The sequence below is a fragment of the Oryctolagus cuniculus genome, chromosome 5, assembly GCF_964237555.1.
Source record: "Oryctolagus cuniculus chromosome 5, mOryCun1.1, whole genome shotgun sequence".
Taxonomy (NCBI): Eukaryota; Metazoa; Chordata; class Mammalia; order Lagomorpha; family Leporidae; genus Oryctolagus; species Oryctolagus cuniculus.
The window spans coordinates 168,235,524-168,253,910 of record NC_091436.1 but is presented as its reverse complement, the minus strand read 5'-3'; the positions used below and the strand labels follow the sequence as shown (position 1 = coordinate 168,253,910).

Sequence of the window (18,387 nt, the reverse complement as noted above, 5' to 3'; positions counted from 1 at the left end):
TTTCTGTTTCACACTCACCTGACCCATGGACCCCTGGAGTTCTGTTTTTTTTTTTCCCATCCTCACCATAAGCTGATGCTTTTAGTAAAAGAGCCACACTCCATCAGACCATTTCTCTTCGTGGAGGAGACAAAGGATTAAAGAAAACCTGTATTTTAGATACTAGTTTTAGAAAGTATACCAAAAGCCTGTTCTTTGCATTACGGTGAATTTTCCCACCACAATGGAAGTGCAAAGAGGAAGCCATCAGGAACCTCACTGGGGAATCTCTACAGGTCCAACACTTATTTCAGAAATCCAAGAAATGTTCTAAACGGCTACCACTTATCTCATACAATCACATAAAAAGGAAAAAAGCCAAAAACCCCAAACCAGGGAGCAGGTGTTTGGCCAAGCAGCACAGATGCACACATCCCTTGCCCCGGTGCTTGGGTTCGACTGCTGTCGCCTGACTGCGGCCTCCTGCACTTGCAGACCCCGGGAGGCAGTACCCATGGCTCAGTGACTGGGTTCCTGCACCCCAGGGGACTGAGACTGAGTTCCCAGGTCCTGGCTTTGGCCCCTGCCTGTTGCAGGCATTTGAGAGTGAATCAGCATATGGGAGATCTCGCTTTGTCCATCTCACCCTCTCTCTGTTTCTCTGCCTCTCAAATAGATAAAAAAATAAACAAAGCAACACAAGAAGAGAAGAAGAACTCTGAAGATGCAAATGCGGAAAGGAACTGGTTACACACCGCTGGGTTTCGGTGCACTTTGGCTCCAGAAGAGACAAAGCAGGTCAGCCATTCCCCGGTCGGTACTTGCTTCTCATGTTTCAACTGAGCTAGCTTGCACGTGGATGCTGGACAAAGCTAGAGGCACAATGAGTGTCTCAGGCTAGACCACCAGGTCCACGGGAAGTCTGAGTGGGGAAAAGGAAAGCAACTGCCTCCAATGGGCCAGCTCATGGCACACAGTGTGGGAAAGCCTTGGTCTGGCAGGTGTACTTTCTGCACAGAGAAGCAACTGAGGTGCCCGGCGCGTATGCAGTGTTCTTGCTGGGGTCCTCAAGGACTTCAAAGGCACTGTGAGGGGTCCCACATGTGCACACCACACCACGTGCATGTCAGGGAACTGTCGTTCAGAGGGGTCTAAAGAGCGGGTGGGCTGTGATGGCACCACCACGAGCTCTCCCGACAGACAGGAGCCAGGAAAGCACTCTGGGGCATTTGGGCAGGTGTGAGACGGCTGGGGTAGAACAAAAAAGAAAGTTCCGGGAGAGAAGCTGGGAATCAGAAGAACCAATGAACACAAGAGTTTCAGAACAGAACGGGGCATCAGCAAATCCATGAGGAACTAAGAATGAAAACCAGTGCAGAGGGATAAGAGAACTAATGGGACAGACATGAAGTAATTTTTTTGAAGGATTGGACGTACAAGCATGAGCTGTGAATGAACTTGACACTCATCATAAAATAGTGAACAGGAAAGAAAAAAAGGAAGGCTGCTATTATTTTGCCATTTGAAATTTAGTTATTACAGTTTGATACACTGGCTTCAGTGGCCTTGGTTAGACCTGTGCTGGCTGGGCGGCACAAGGATGATTCTCTGGTGATGCACGCCTACACCTGCTCCTTGCTACCCCACTGCGTGCCCATCCGCTGGCATTCCTGCCCACAAGCTCCCGGGTGGATGATGTGGCGCGACGTGGCGCGATCCGGTGGGACCAACGCTTCAGGAGGAGAGCAGCGGCTCTGCCTGGAAGGGGTCAGGCTTCCCAGGGCCTTGAAGCGGTCAGTTCCTCAGCTCCACGAAGGTGGCCACTGGGACTGGCGGGGAGACAACCCATGCCCCGTCACGAGGGAAAGCAGAAGTCAGCAGAGGTTTGGAGCTTTGAGAGGAAGCACAGAGGCCAGAGTTGGGAATAAAAGGTGTGAGACTTACAGATTTTAACTTATAATGCAAGCCAGTGGGACCAATTCAAATCATCACTATATTTTTATGTTTTAGAATTTCAGTAAGGAAATACAGCACTTTTTTATCTTCCAAAACTAAAACTGATTCAGAAACAAATGTATTTTATTAATTTCAACATCTCATTAATTTACATGAGGGAAAACTTGTTATATTTCTAAAAATTCAAACAGCTGGTTTTAGGTGATGATGCTAGGCACATCTTCCCTGATGACCTTTTTTTAAAAAAAAAAGAAATTTATTTATTTATTTGAAAGGCAGAGTTAGACAGAGAGAGAGGGAGAGAGAGAGAGAGATCTTCCATCTGCTGGTTCACTCCTCAAACGGCCACAATGGCTAGGGTTGGGTAAGTCCGAAGCCAGAAGCCAGGAGCTTCTTCTGGGTCTCCCATGTGGTTGCAGGGGCCCAAGCACTTGGATCATCTTCCACTGCCTTTCCAGGCACATTAGCAAGGAGCTGGCTTAGAAGTGGAGCAGTGGAGACTCCAACCAGCACACCTATGGGATGCTGGCATTGCAAGAGATGGCTTTACCCACTATGCCACAATGCCGGCCCCAATTTTCAAAAAATAATAGAAACAATCTGAAGTTAAAATGTACAGTGTTTTTCTCTTTCTTTCTTTCTTTCTTTTTTTCTTTCTTTCTTTCTTTCTTTTTTTTTTTTTTCAGGCAGAGTTAGACAGTGAGAGAGAGAGAGAGAGAGAAAGAGAGAGAGACAGAGAGAAAGGTCCTTCCGTTGGTTCACTCCCCAAATGGCTGCTATGGCTGGCGCGCTGCGCCGATCCGAAGCCAGAAGCCAGGTGCTTCCTCCTGGTGTCCCATGGGGTGCAGGGCCCAAGCACTTGGGCCATCCTCCACTGCCCTCCCGGGCCACAGCAGAGAGCTGGACTGGAAGAGGAGCAACTGGGACAGACTCTGGCGCCCCAACCAGGACTAGAACCCGGGGTACCGGTGCCACAGGCGGAGGATTAGCCTAGTGAGCCACGGTGCCAGCCTGTACAGTGTTTCTCTAATGCCATTAAGAAATCCTTCTGAGGCCTGCATTGTGGTGCAGTGAGTTAAGCTACCACTTGTGACACTGGCATCCACATAAGCACCTGTTCAAGTCCAGGTGGCTCCACTTCCCATCCAACTCCCTGCTAATGGGTCTGGGAAGGCAGCAGAAGGTGGCCCAAGCACTTGGGCCCCTGCCACTCATGTGGGACACCTGGATGAAGCTTCCAGCTCCTGGCGTTCCTGGCTGGTGCAGCCCTGGTTGGTGCAGCCAATAGGGGAGTGACCCAGCAGATGGAAGATCTCTTATCTCTCTGTCGCTCCCTCTCTCTGTAACTCTGCCTTTCAAATACATAAATAAATCTTTTTTAAAAAAACGCTTTTACACATCAATTTCATCCTCAACAAAGTTCCTATAAAACAGGGAAACATTTCATGATGAAATAGCAGAAAAAATACCTTTAGCTTGATGTTCTTGGAATGACTGGTAAAGACCCCTGCTTCTAATACAGACAAATCTCTTGGGAAAGTAAGGGCTGCCTGTCACTCCCCCTCTTCGTGGAGGAGCAACACAGGACCCTGCGCTGTTCTTTCGTCTGCTCGGCCCTCCCCGGGTTTGCTGCTGGTTCTTCCCGGGTTGGCTACTATCCCTTCCACCTCCGTGGAAGGGCAGTTCCCCCTGGCCACATTCCCCACTTCCGCAGGGGAGCGGCACACCGCCGGCCGGCTTTCTCGGGGGCTGCACAGGTGTTCCTTCAGCTAGATGTTCCCCTTAGATGTTCCTGGTGCATGCCGTCTCTCTCCTCCTTTATAGTCCTCCTCCGCCAATCCCAACTCGGCTGCCCACACGCCGAGTACGCTGCTCTCCTCCAATCAGGAGCAAGTCCTACAGTTTATTAGTTGAACTGGAGGCAGCTGTGCGGAAGCTGTTTACTTCTCTCCCAGCGCCATATTGTGGGAGAGCAGATGCATAGAGTAAGTCTTAATTCCAGTAACTTAGTCTAGTCCGGGTTGCTCCCCACAGATCCCCCTTTCTTTTTATTTTTTGGCGTTGATACGCGCCTGTCTTCGGTGCCCCGTGGCACACACTCTGCTCTGCTTGCTAGAGTTGCCCACAGGTTCTTACAAGTCCTATCAATCAGGCAAACCGAATCCGGGTCCTCTCTTCGCCATGTTGTGAGGAGGTTTTTAGGCGCTGATGCGTGCCTGTGTTCGGTGCCCTGCAGCGCATGCTCTGCTCTGCTAGAACCGCCTGCAGGTGCTTACAAGCCCTATCAGGCAAACCGAATCCAAGCCTTCTCATTACCATATTGTGGGGAGGCTTATTGGTGTTGATTCGTGCCTATCTTCGGTGACCTGCAGCTCATACTCTGGTCGAGCTGCCTGCTGGTGCTTATCGCCCTAATCAGGCAGACCGAATCCAAGCTCTCTCATTGCTGTGTTGTGGGGAGGCCTTTCTCTATTTCTCTATCTCCGGGCATTCCTATTTCTCCCATTTTACTTCTATCTTCCAGCATTCCTATTTCTCTCATTTTACTTCTAAAACTTCTGTTTCTCTTATCCTTGCAGCTTCCCGCTGCCCGCCCCGAGGCTACTTCTCGGCGGCTTCCCGGCTGAGCCGCTTCAGCCCGCGCCTCTCTCATCTGCGCAGCTTCCCGGCTTTGCGCGGCTTGGCTTCGCGCGCTCCGCGGTCTCCACGCCCCTCGCGTCTGCACCACGGCCTCATGCCAGCCCCGTTCCCTATCTATTCACGCCCCGTGCTCTCTCTGCACGCGGCGGCTTCCGCGAGTAACACAGCGTAGCTTACGTGTCCACCACTAGCATTCAATCTAAGTTCCCCGGGCTAGCCTGGCGAATTCAACCCAGCTTACGTCTCCGCCCCACGATTTGGCTTCCCGTCCTTTGCTCCCCGGGCTAATCAGACGGATCCCAATCTGGCTTACGTTTCAGCTTCTGGTTTCAACTTTTCGCCCCCCATTCCCGGGCTAACTTGAGAATCCCAAAGTGGCTTTCGTATCCGCCTTGGCCTGCCCCCCGCGGCTTCAATTTCCCTGACATTTTTCTCTACCCGGTATGTTTCCCTAAGTTTTCTTCCAACAATATTCCTCCCTCATTTCTCCTGGCCTCTCCCCACAGTCCGCATCCGAGTCTGTTTGTTCTAGCTTTCACTTTCGCTTTTGACCTTAGAGATTTCTCCCAGCTTCCCCCCGTAGTCCGTATCTGAATCTATGCCTAGGCTTTCAATAGCTTCTTCTGGCACCCTTTTTCGTCCGGCTTTTCCCTAGGCTGTTTGCTAGTCTCTCTCTCCGGTATTTTCCCTAGGCTGTTTGCTAGTCTCTCTCTCCGATATTTTCCCAATTCTTCCCGTTTCTTCCCGTTTCTTCCCTCCTAAGTTTGCTATCCGTCCTAGGTTTCCTATCCGAGTCACGGCACCATTATGTCGCTCCCCCTCTTCGTGGAGGAACGACACTAAGCCCTGCCTAGACTTCATATCCGAGTCACGGCACCATTATGTCGCTCCCCGTCTTCGTGGGGGAACGACACTAAGCCCTGCCTAGGCTTCATATCCGAGTCACGGCACCATTATGTCGCTCCCCCTCTTCGTGGAGGAGCAACACAGGACCCTGCGCTGTTCTTTCGTCTGCTCGGCCCTCCCCGGGTTTGCTGCTGGTTCTTCCCGGGTTGGCTACTATCCCTTCCACCTCCGTGGAAGGGCAGTTCCCCCTGGCCACATTCCCCACTTCCGCAGGGGAGCGGCACACCACCGGCCGGCTCTCTGGGGGCTGCACAGGTGTTCCCTTAGATGTTCCCCTTAGATGTTCCTGGTGCATGCCGTCTCTCTCCTCCTTTATAGTCCTCCTCCGCCAATCCCAACTCGGCTGCCCACACGCCGAGTACGCTGCTCTCCTCCAATCAGGAGCAAGTCCTACAGTTTATTAGTTGAACTGGAGGCAGCTGTGCGGAAGCTGTTTACTTCTCTCCCAGCGCCATATTGTGGGAGAGCAGATGCATAGAATAAGTCTTAATTCCAGTAACTTAGTCTAGTCCGGGTTGCTCCCCACAGCTGCCCTACTCTAGACTCTGCCTTTTAATTACTAAAACAGCTGAGAACTGTGTTAGAATCTGTCTCAAACACAATGGAATGGTTGGGGGACCACCGCCTGAACACGAGCCCATCAGGGGTCAGAGGGCAGCCACTGCAAAAAAAGGCTTGTGGTCCCCATGAGGAACGGCCGTGTGCAGTTTAAAGGGGACACAAGGCTGGTCTTAGACTCCTGGCAGCAAGAAGAGACAAGAGGAGAAAAGAGGAGGCCAAAGTAAAGGAAGAAAAGTTGAGGAAGAAAAGGTCAAAGGAGAGGAGGAGAAGCCGTGTGGCTGCACGGGCAGGTGCAGGGAAGGCGAGTGCTGCAGGCCGAGAGGCAGGCATGGTCCACGCCAGACTCGTTCCCACCGGCCCCCCGGCTGGGCCTGACCTTTGATCTGACAGTGCCAGCCAGCCACCTCTGTACCTGCTGCTGGTTCATTGCCACAGCACTTCCTGCCGCAGGTGGGAAGTCTCCCCCGCCCATAGAAACCTCACACTTCCGTGGGATCCGCCCTCACTTCCAGCTGCCGTGTGCCCAGCAGGTCTTTAGAGCGTGCATGATGAGCCAGAGTCGACGTGAATAACAACACACTTCCTGAGTGACAGAAGACACTGGTGTGGCCACGGCTCCAAGTGCTGACTTCACTCAGTACTCCAAGAACCCCCGAAGAAAGAATGCAGCGCCATCCGCACCCTGACTGTTGCCCCGGGTGCATCCGCCCTCCACATCTATAAGATGATAACTCTGGGGGGTTTCAGCCACCAGCTACGTGGTAATCTGTTGTGGAAGCAATAGAAAAGCAACGCAGATTTGAGACTATAAGAGACACCCAGGGCTGTGTCTGAGCAGCAGTTACGCTGATGGACGGCCGCACCCACGTCAGAGAGCCTGGGCTACAGTCCCGGCGCTGCACCGAGCCCAGCTTCCTGCTGACACGCACCCTGGGAGGCAGCAGGTGGTGGTGACTCAAGTAGCTGGGTCCCTGCCACCCACATGGGAGACCCGAATTGAGTTCCTGGCTCCTGGCCTCACCCTTATGCTGTCTAAGATTTGTCCATCTGGGGAGTGAACCAGTGTATATGGGAGTTCTCTCTTTCAAATAAATAAAATAAAACATTAACAAAGTGACACCCCGGTGGCTCTGCAGAGTAGGCACAAAGGGAAGCTTTCGCAGGAAGCCACCTGGGGTTGGGGGGAGGCCTGCGGATGGCACTCACGCTGTTTCCTTGGCAGCTGCTCTCTGGCCCGCTGGGGACGTGGACATTTTTAGAGTCACCACAGAATCTGGGAGATGTCAGGGCCTGTTGTAGCCCCTGGGACACACGACTCAGGCAGCAACAGAAGCCAGTACGTCCCTGGCACCCATTCCTGCCGCCAGATCAGGCAGTACACAGCTTGGGGTAGGCATGGTGGCACAGCGAGATGAGCCACTGCTTGGGACGCCCCCTTGCCACATCGGAGTGCTGCTGTGGCCTGGTTCTGCTGCTTCTGATCCAGCTCCCTACTAATGTTCCTGGGAAGCCGTAAATTATGGCTCAAATACGGGGGCTCCTACCACCCACATGGGAGACTCAGATGGAGTTCCTGGTTCAGCTCCGGCTGTTGTAGCCATCTGAGGAATGGAGCATTGGATAGAAGATCTCTCTCTCTCACTTGTGCTTTTAAATACACACACACACACACAAACACACACATATATTTAAAGTACAGAGCTGGCAGTACTAAGTAGGAAAAGACTTTTTTCTGCATGAAGCTATCTAGGTACAAAGGAAAGTTAAATATTTAACAAAAGAAAATACTAGGAGTTGAAAAGCCCGAAGTACTCTTTCAGAGGATGTCTTTTTAAAAATTTTTATTTATTTGAGCAACACACAGAGAAAAGAAAGAGAGAGAAAGAGAGACAGCAACACACACAGAAGCACACACACACAGAGCTCTCATCTGCTGGATGGCTATCTAAATGCTCTCATTGCTGGGGGTGGGAGTGGAGCCGGGAGCAGGAACTCAGTCCAGTCTCCTCCTTGGGTGGCAGGTATCCAACCACTTGAGTCACTGTCACTGCCTCCCAAGGTCCCCATCAGCAGGGAGCTGGAATCAGGGGCCAGAGCCAGGTATCGAACCCAGGTCCTCCGGAATGGATGCAGGTGTCCTAACCCGTGTCTTCATCGCTGGGTCAAATGCCTGCCCCAGAAGATGCCTTTTGATAACCAACGAGTTCACAGGCATATATGATGATAATGATAATAATTAATGATGATGACAGTAATAAAAACAATAATATGTAGCACAAAGTACCTTATACTTACATAAGCCCTTTCATCTTTAAGAATTCTGAAATTCCTTGTGACCTGACTTCGGAACGCATCAATTTGACATGGTGTCTCTGCTCGCCTCTGACACTGAGTGCCTGCACAGAGGCGTGGCCATCACCTCCCAGGCCTCGGCATGGGTCCCTGGAATGCTGACAGAGGCTGTGCAGGCAGGGGTCATCACTCAGGGTGGGAGACACTTTAGTTTTGCCCGATGGCTCTTGGATACGAGGGCTTGCTTTGTGACTTCCATGAATTATTAACCCATTTTGTCAAAATGTGCTTCTGAGGCCTACGTGGTGGAATTCAGGTTTGCCTGGCTCTTCTTTCCCCCAAGAAATGCTTTATTTGGGAGCTCTTCTCAAGGCGTCAACTCTCACCTCTTATGCCTGACCTCTTCCTCTACACCAGGCCTCCATCTGCCTCTTCTATGTTGCAACATGACGGCTCCAGGCTCCATGACTGTAACAGAACTCCCCACCACCTCCCCTGCAAACCCAGTGCTCTCCCTAGGTCTCTGATGGGGGTTATGGCATCATCACCTCCCCACCACCCATCATCCTCAGGGGCCCCCTCAGCCGGGCTTCGCTACATCCCTGTCCTGTCCAAGCCCTGATCCTCTGCTCTCCATCTCTGCCAGGTCCTGGCACCTCTCACTGTTTCTCCAGCCTTTACTGTCCTGCACTGTTCCCGGAGCTTCACAGCTGGCCCCTCACTCCATGGTCATCTGGCTGGGAGTCACCATCAGACAAGAACCTCATCTAATCCATTTTTGTCAGCTGTCATCAGTGTTAGATTTTCATGGTAAGAAATATAATAAGCATTCTGTTTCAACTGAATCAATAAGAACTCAGTCTTATATTTTATGTGTATGTACTTATATATTTCTGAGAAGCTGAAGGTCAATTAGAATTTTATTTTAAATGTACATGCATTCCTGTAATGAATCCTAAAAACTGGAGAGACTTTTAATACCTCCACACCTACTAACTTTTAGTTGAGATGTTCTTTTACCAGGTTTTCATGAAAGAGTGTACATCTGACTTGTCCAGGAGCCTGGAGATTTCATTCTAGAATTTTACAAACTGTGCACACTGGACTTTGATATCAAGGATAGCTTCTACTGCTGAACCGCAGCTGAACGGAGCAGGCATTTAATGGCAGGCCACGCATGTGAACCACACACGTGCAGAAGGGAGATGGGGGCCGCCAAGGGAGGAAGGAGGGCCATCAGCGCAGGGCTGTGGCGTTGGGGCCTATGACACAGGCACACGGGGAGCTCTCAACTTTGCTAGCACATGCAACAGTGAGTGAAGAAACCAGCCTGGAGTGAGCGAGGGGGTGGGGAGTGAAGCAAGAGGAGGCATCCAGGGTGAGAAAAAGGCGGCTACTTGGCCAACACTTTGGTGGATTCAGAATATCTGGTTCTGGAGAGCAACTACTGCTGAGTGAACAATGAAAAAACCCAACCGGTAAGGAACCGTCAGACTCACCGGCAACGTAAGGCAGCACGGGGTCAGGGAAGTACCGTCCATGAGATGCCCGTGAACAGAGATTCTTAGTGAAAATTATTTTAGAAGACAAATCGGACTTAACAAAACAGGAAGTACACTGTTAACACACACACACACACACACACACCCAATAGGGATTTTGAAAATTCCGGAATCCAAGATTCATTGACTGGAGATGAAAACAGAGATGGAACACGCCATCATATCAGCGATGGGTCTCGCACAAGCAACGCTACACTCCGGGTGACCGCCATCAGGGCTCGTTCAGATAGAAGCTAAGCTCAACTACTCATTGTTCCTAAGGAAAGCGGCTGCAAAAGCCACAACAAATGTCTGAGGTTTCGGAAATTATTCTGTAGACGTGGAGGGGTCAACATGTGACTGTAGCTGAGGACGGTCCCCACTTGGACAGCTTTTTGGAAAAAAGGTACAGCTTTTAGAGGAATCCTCTCTTGGTGCAAGTAATGAAAACATCTACATTAAAGACACCTGAGAGGCTTAAGGAAAATATAGAAAAACATTTTGAGGTCAGGAAAGGTATCTCGCTAATATATAGGTTTCTGAGTCTAATGACAGCACTGTCATGCGAGTATGGTCGTAAGAAAAGAACCTTCAGGAGAAAATGGGAGGAAGTCGAGAGCATTGCCGTCAGTCCAGGTTACTGTTTCCTTAGATAGGAGATGCTCTCGCTGGGGACAGCAAGCAAGGGCTCACAGGCCGTAAGAGGACCGCTCTATGTCCCCTGGGGGCTTTGGCTGGAAGCCTGCGGTGTATAGAAAACACAGTGAAATAGCAGAGAACCAACTAGAGAGATGGAGACTTAGAGCTCTCTTGGCGAAGTCCAAAGAAGGGAAAGGGCAGGAGGCCAAGGTGATTAAGGAAGGTGTAAAGATGAGTATGTGTGGCCCGAGAGGGGCTTACATACATAAACAGTGATTGAGAGATACAGACCACTTATACAACACAATGGTCAGGCAGCCCACCCCACTGCGGCCTGGCAGTTAGGACGCGGAGGATGCTGGGACAGTAACATCGGAAGGGACCCTGCCAGGCTTCAGCCCAGCTTCTTCTCCAGGCCCCGCAGTGTGGGCAGAAAGGCACCAGCCCTGCAGCTGCTCTCTCGCCATCCTCTGATCCCAGCTCCCACCATCAGAGGAACGAACAAAGAGCAGAAGTGGCGGGAGGAGCGGAGCTTCGGAGGTCAGAGGGATCAGGACGGGTGAGGTGGCCGGAGAGCTAACGGAGCTGCAGCGGGCCAGCGGCTAGAGCCGGGAGTATCTAATTTCCTGCTTCGCGAGGGGAAGTGTGAGGAGGTGGTGAGAACAGCCACGGGAGACGAGGGGGGCGGTTTCAGGACAAAAGGCCAGGCTGGCGAACACACCGAGGAGACGAGGGGGGCGGTTTCAGGACAAAAGGCCAGGCTGGCGAACACACCGAGGGCTTTTCACCCCCTAATACACGGGGGCAGAGCCGGGGGGAGCGCTGACTGGTATTTCAAGTGCTCGGTGACAGCTTGGGTTCCTGGGCTCTGGACAGTGTCACACATCATTATTCTGAACAGGGCTAAGAGATAGAGCAAGCAATTACAGGCCGTTTAACTTAACAGCGTTTACAGAAAAATAATAGGAAAAGCTTGGGAGGGGTGCTGGTGGCAGGGACAGTCCCACAGCGTATGGAAATTTGATCAGGAGAGGGAGGTGCTGTTGGAACTAGCTGGTTGCACTTCTTTGAAGCTACTGCTTTCTTAGTTCTAGATTTCAACCCCTGATTTTTTCTAATACCTATAAAGATTAGGAATAAATAGTTTAAGTAAATAAAACTCAGATACAACGGAGGACATTAGAAATACATGGAAAATGACTAAAAAAATGAAGGTAAGAGACAGTGATATAGTAAGGAAAAAACTGTATCAGTCGAGTTGAAGCCAAGATGCTCTTCATGAAAAATACTTGATTTTGGTCTGTAAATGTGTCTCCAGCCTATTCCTCAGGTGCTTTGTAATATAAAGATGCCTTTTTTTTTTTTTTTATAAAGTGGATTGACTATTTGGTCTGGTTAAAAATTTGGCATAAGATGAATATTTCATTATTCCTTCCTTTGTAAGTTTTCCAAGTTAAAAATTCTCAAATAAAAAGAAGACATCTTTGTGGTTTTTTAAAAAATTAAGTAATGGGTCAATATCAATTTTCTCATAGTTATGCAATTATCTCCATACCACTAAATAGCTGCTGAAACATGAGGGAAAAAAGGAAAGATGAAAACCAAGATAACACACACATTAAAAAATCCATTTACAGATTACTACTTGCTGGAACCTCCATTATCCCTTGTTATGAACTCTGAAATGGCTCATCTGTATCATCCACTGATGAAGTTATTCCGCTTTTCCAGAGGTGCCAGATTCCAGGAACCGGTATCACCTCTATGTCTCCAACCTCCATGAGGGCAGGAACCGTGTCTCTCTTGTTCATCATTGTATCCCCTGGGTTCTAGTACTGTGCTTGATAAATAATTAGCGAGTGCTTAAATAAGTAACAAGCGCAGCACCGATACTGAGGGTTTACTACGTGTCAGACACTGTATAACTGACTCTGTAAATTCTCCAACAATTCTTTGAAAGAAGCTGTATTATTAACTCCATTTTTGAAGCTGAGAAAACAGGCACTGAGAGCTTAAGCAACCTGCCTAAGGTCACACAGCCAGTCACTGACAGGTTTTGAACTCAGCCAAGCCTGGCCCAGGGGCCCAGATCTGAGCACAATACCATCTCCTCTCCAGGAATGAGTGCATGATACAGTGAACCTAAGTGTCGCTGTGAGCACAGAGAGCGACACACGGGCAGAAATCTGACGCAGCAGAGAACTCGAGGATTGACACGCCATCTGCAAACAGTGGAATTCAGGGGGCAGCGAGAAGTTCACAGTTGCATGTCCAGGATCCACTCCCTGGAGCAGCAGAACTGTGACACACCTTAGGCAGAGCACCAGGAGCAGGCCTGGCTTGGCCCCGCGCTCCCTGCAGGCTGCAGTCCTTTGTCCAGGACAAGGACCTTCAAGGGAACGCACGCCGGGTTCCGGTGGTTACGGCAGGGAGGGAGGACAGCGGTCGGCACGCGGGAGCGACTGTGCAGGGAGAGATCAGCAGCCTCTCTCAAGTCAGTACCTGCCTCGGCTAAGTTGGCTTTCTTCAGGCTAGTCTGAGCCTTACCCAAAAAACAACCTCGAGTTCTGCTCTGGGACACCGCTGTTCTGAGGCCTGCTACGTCCTCACAGCTTTTTCCTTTTTTTTCCCCTCCCAGTTTTCCAGACAGCATTTTCCTCTTTCCTGTCGGTCATCCGGGCACCCTCTGACTCTCAGGGGAGGCCGTGTGTGCTCTTGCTGCCCCGGCCCCGTGTGCTGAGGATCTGGGAGGAGGGGTGGGCGGCTGGTGGAAGTGGATCAGGAGAGCAAACTTTCACAGATCCTGGAAGAATGGAAGGAAACCCCGGGCAGGAAGGATACGGTTTAGACGTGAACGATTCCACGTCTCCCTACCTACGTGCTGACAAACGTCCGAGAAACCGGGCGCTTCACCGGACTCAGGTAACCGAGGGTGGGACGCTGCTGGCTGCCAGGCCCCCACACCTAAGCAAAGGCTCCAGAGCAGAGCTGGTCCCCTTTCAGTGGGAAGAGTCTCACCCCCCGAGGCTACTTAGCAGAAGCCTGCCACGCTGATCCAAGCTTTAGGAAAACTTGTTGTTCTGAGGAGTGAGGTTAGAAGCTCAGCAAGACAAGCTGCTCAAGAAGAGGGCAGAGAATGAATACAGCCTGGGCGGGAGGGGCGTGCGGGCCTCGAGATGAGGCGCAGTTCAAGATCCAGAATGGGGCGTAAAGGGGATCCTGGAGAGAGGAGCAGGCACATGAAATCAGACACCACTCTCACATTCAAACAATGCTGGTGTCAACAGAGCTGCAGAACAGGTATGATGATAGCATCTGCATGAACAAAGGCAGGGGAGGGGTGTGTGTCCCAGCAGGAAAGGGGCTGATTGGGATTCAAGAGCGGTCTTGTTAGGCCCAGGGTCCTTTTCCTGTCCAGCCACCGCTTTTGTTCTCTGCCCTTATCAATCCCGTACCTTGCCTAAGTCAGAATGACAGACAAGCCGTTCTTAATGACTTCCTAGCTTTTGAAACTGCTTTGCTGTCTAGAAGGAGCCACGCTTGAGGTTGCTGTAGGAATTGAAGTCTCAGTCGGCTTCGCGGGCCTTCCACTCTGAGACAATCATTTTTGTTTGTAAGCACAGACATGTCTGTCCACATACGTGGCTTGTGCGATGTTCCACAAAAAGGTGTCAGGACCACGAAACAAACGGAGTGAAGCCGGCCCGGCGGGGGCAGTCCTTGCTGTGTCAGCAGCCCAGAGAGCAGGCCGGTATCTTCCTCCCCCAGGGACCCGGCACATCCTCTCCTGGGCACACCCACTCTCCATTAGCGCTGGGAACAATCGCTCGCTGTGTCGGGCCGGCCACGCCCTGCCCGGGACAATGCCGACTGCACAGCCCAGCTCTCCCAAGCACTGCTACTTCCTCTCCTTCTGATTTCCTCCTGCGTCCAAGAGTACATGAAATACAGCTCTTTCTTGGGCATGAAAGAACACACTTGCAAGGGTGGTCACTCATGACACACGCACTTTCAGTCTGTCTTCCCGGGGCTTCCCTAATCCCTACAGGCCACGCGATGTATGGGAATTGCTTCGAGACCAGCAAAAGGGCTTCCAAAGGATTCCACTCTCAGCGAGGCTCACCGGGTGCGCTAGCCAGCACATCGGAGCGTCTCTCTCAGACACTGCCTTCTGCTCTCTCTGGGTGCACTTCGCACCTTCAGTTTTGTAACCGTTAATGAGGGTAGACAACATCGGAGGGGCAACACCAAGCCAGACATTTTCATAAAGTTAGGGAAGGAAGATGTTTGGACAATCTACAGCTCACCCACCCTTCTACCATCGACCAATCAGTCGCTATTTATCAAGCACCTATTTGTTACAGTATAAGACGCTCCGTGTCTTTGACGCACTCCCAGCTTGGTCAGGTAGGAAAGGCATGTAGACAAGTGACTTTTCTACTCATTTAGAATTAGGTGCTAGAATCATGGGTAGCAGACACTACAAAGGAAGTAGAAATTTCAGTGATGTTGGAATATGGACCAAGAAAAGACTTCAAGGAGGAGCCGAAACCAGAGCTGAGTTGCTAAAGACATGTCTGGGAGACTGTTTAGGGCTTAGTGGTGTGTGTGCTCACGTGTGGGTGGGTGTGAATGCTGACAGGCACAGCTAAGAGGGAGGCGGGTCCTCCAGACCCCAGAGACCCTGCAGGTCCCATCAAGGATCAGCCAGAGAACAGGAACCCAACACGAGGAGGAGAGCTGTGTCTCCACTTCTTGAAACCAAAGATTTCCTTGGATGTGATTTACCCGGCCGTCCTTCAGCGAGCAACAGATTTTGTGCTGAACACGATATCTCGAGTTTGATTTGCCATGTTCTCGACTGGGAAATGCCTGCAGCAGGATGCCAGAGAGCTGCACTGGGCGCTCGGAAGGTTGGCAGCAGGCACTGGGTGAGAGCATTCTCCCACCAGGCCTGCCAAGTGTGGCCTTGAACTGGGCGGCGCGCGTTCTTACCACTTCAGTAGGTCGGTAGTATTTGAGATCCACAGTCACGTGAACTTTGCCGGTTTCTTTGCATCTGCCCACTTCATTTTCATTCTTTCCTTCCCACCTGTAAAGAAGATAAACACTTAATCAGCTCCTAATTGCTGGGAGCAGCTGCAGTCCCCAGGACGGCCCCAGCAAGGGTGTGTGTGAGCTCATTAGCTACAGGCGGCCACTCACCTATTATTAGAGCAACAGTGACTTTCAAAGCCTTTCGCGATATTTTCAAAGGGCAGTTTTTCAACCCCCCTTTCTTTCTAAGAAAAGCATGATGCATTCAGCAATAAGACTTTAGACATGAACAGATTAGCCCGCAAAGGAATCGGGCCACTCGAAGGGATTTCAAACATTTTACACTTCTTTAGACTATTCTAGATAAAATCAATTAAGATAAATAAAGTCTTTTCTCTTCCCCTTCTTTGTATTTTTTCTTCTGTTAGTAGCTTTAGAGATAATGCAGCATCCATGCAGGTCGACACCCAAGTTTCTGCCTTAATCAACCACTCATTCACCCCGCTTTGTGTCTAAGTTGCGCTGTGCTTCCCAGACAGCGTGGGCCTCATTAGTAAATCTCAGAGGATTAAACTTCCCCAAAAGAGCACCACTGATTGTTCGTTTCCTGCTTGGACAGGGTGCGTCGGCATCTCGCTGTGACTTGGCTGGAGTCGGATCTGGACTCTGGTTGCCTTCCCTCACATCCACGGTTGACCGCTGTGAGGGTCTGTCAGTTTTTCTCACGTCCACCCTACACATCATAAGTGTGGGGAGCAATCCGGACTAGACTAAGTTACTGGAATTAAGACTTATTCTATGCATCTGCTCTCCCACAATATGGCGCTGGGAGAGGAGAAAACAGCTTCTACGCAGCTGCCTCCAGTTCAACCAATAAACTGTAGGACTTGCTCCTGATTGGAGAGCAGCGTACTCGGCGTGTGGGCAGCCGAGTTAGGATTGGCGGAGGAGGACTATAAAGGAGGAGAGAGACGGCATGCACCAGGAACATCTAAGGGGAACACCTAAGGGGAACACCTGTGCAGCCCCCGAGAGAGCCGGCCGGCGGTGTGCCGCTCCCCTGCGGAAGTGGGGAATGTGGCCAGGGGGAACTGCCCTTCCACGGAGGTGGAAGGGACAGTAGCCAACCCGGGAAGAACCAGCAGCAAACCCGGGGAGGGCCGAGCAGGCGAAAGAACAGCGCAGGGTCCTGTGTCGCTCCTCCACGAAGACGGGGAGCGACATAATGGTGCCGTGACTCGGATATGAAGCCTAGGCAGGGTTTAGTGTCGTTCCTCCATGAAGAGGGGGAGCGACAATAAGCTCGGCAGCTTCAAGGCCAACTTCTTGCTAAAATTCTACTTCTCAATTTTAGGTTTGCCTTTTTTACATGGTTGACCTCTGGATTTCCACAATCTAATGTTCAAACAACAGACCATACTATATAGTTTAACTTACTTATTTTTATAGATGCATTTTTTAAATTAGGAAATTAAAAAGCCTGACTTCAATGCTATTTTTTTTAAAGATTTACTTATTTGAAAGACAGAGTTACAGAGAGAAAGAGACAGAATCTTCCATCTACTGGTTCACTCCCCAGATGGCCACACTGGCCAGGGCTGGGCCAGGCCAAAACCAGGAACCAGGAGCTTCATCCAGGTCTCCTGCATGGGTGGCAGGGGCCCAAGCACTTGGGCCATCCTCTGCTCTTTCCCAGGTGCATTAGCAGGGAGCTAGATCGGAAATGGAGCAGCTGGGACAGGAACTGGCACCCATGTGGAATGATTGTGTTGCAGGTGGCAGCCTTGCCGGGCTTACGACGGCTGCCCTTCAGCGTTCATCTTAGAATGAGTTTGTCTTATGAGCTGGAGGTGAATCCTGTGAACACAGCACAGTTGTGCATGTGGCATTAGAGCCACAGTGAGATGAAAGGGGAGAACGGAGCACTCAATGGGTACCCGACGATGAGAGTCCCAGGTGCCAAGAAGACGACTCTTCAACGTCCATCAAGGCCGGGGGTAGTTCGAGTACTGAGACATACACTGGTCTCCCAAGCTTCGGTTCTGATTAATCACCTGAACGTTCACTTCCTGACAGTATCGGGACTATTTCACTGCTGCCGGAATAATCAGCTTATTACTGGGCTGAAGTTGTCAAATGTAATCAATGTCCCACCACAGTGTGAGCATGACAGCACAGCAAACCGAGCAATCCCCAACTCTCAACCCATCATATCCCGTAACTCTCACAGACTCATTATCTTAAAAAGGGGTATTTGGTAGTTAATTTGTTTGTTTGCTTGTTTTTTCCAGTAATGTTGACAAGATCAATTTAACAGTGGAGATAGTGATGGGAATGTCAGAGCAAGGGAGTGGTGGGGGCAGAGCTAAACTTCTGGCACGTTGCCTGGAAACGGAATGTGGAAGTCCTGGAGCATGAAGACTGAAAACGTTTTACAGCCAGATAACCTAAGGTACAGGTGACCCTTGTACGTCTCTTACAGGTAAAGGTCAAATCTCGACTAACACCCACAGCAAGGGAGGACAAAGCATCACGCTAGGACTGTTTCCACGTGTACACATTCGATTCTAATGTTCATGGTTTAAGTGGAGCCCTCTTTTTGGCTAGGCTTTCAGCACATAAAAGGGTACTTGCATTTCGCAGGCCTGCTTTCACTTTATCTGTCCCCATTTCAGACTTGCTGAGGAGCAGCAGGTGCCACAGACGGCCGGGGCAGCGTCTCCACCCACGCCGGAGCGGCCCTGGGCACCCTGAGTGCAGCTCTCCATTGGTCACTGGCTGTTTCGTCTTCCATGCACACACACACTCCACTGTCCTACACGCTGGTCATTCCTTT

General features: G+C 50.7%; 1 protein-coding gene across 1 annotated transcript in view; it reads right to left on the bottom strand.

Annotated features, from left to right (window-relative positions):
* GMDS (GDP-mannose 4,6-dehydratase) overlaps positions 1-18,387 on the bottom strand; it is a 629,429-nt gene that overhangs the window by 87,792 nt on the left and 523,250 nt on the right. Inside the window, exon 9 of the mRNA XM_051855925.2 lies at positions 15,510-15,606. Within this exon, the coding sequence (XP_051711885.1) occupies positions 15,510-15,606 (97 nt within the window). The remainder of the gene's footprint in view (positions 1-15,509; positions 15,607-18,387) is intronic.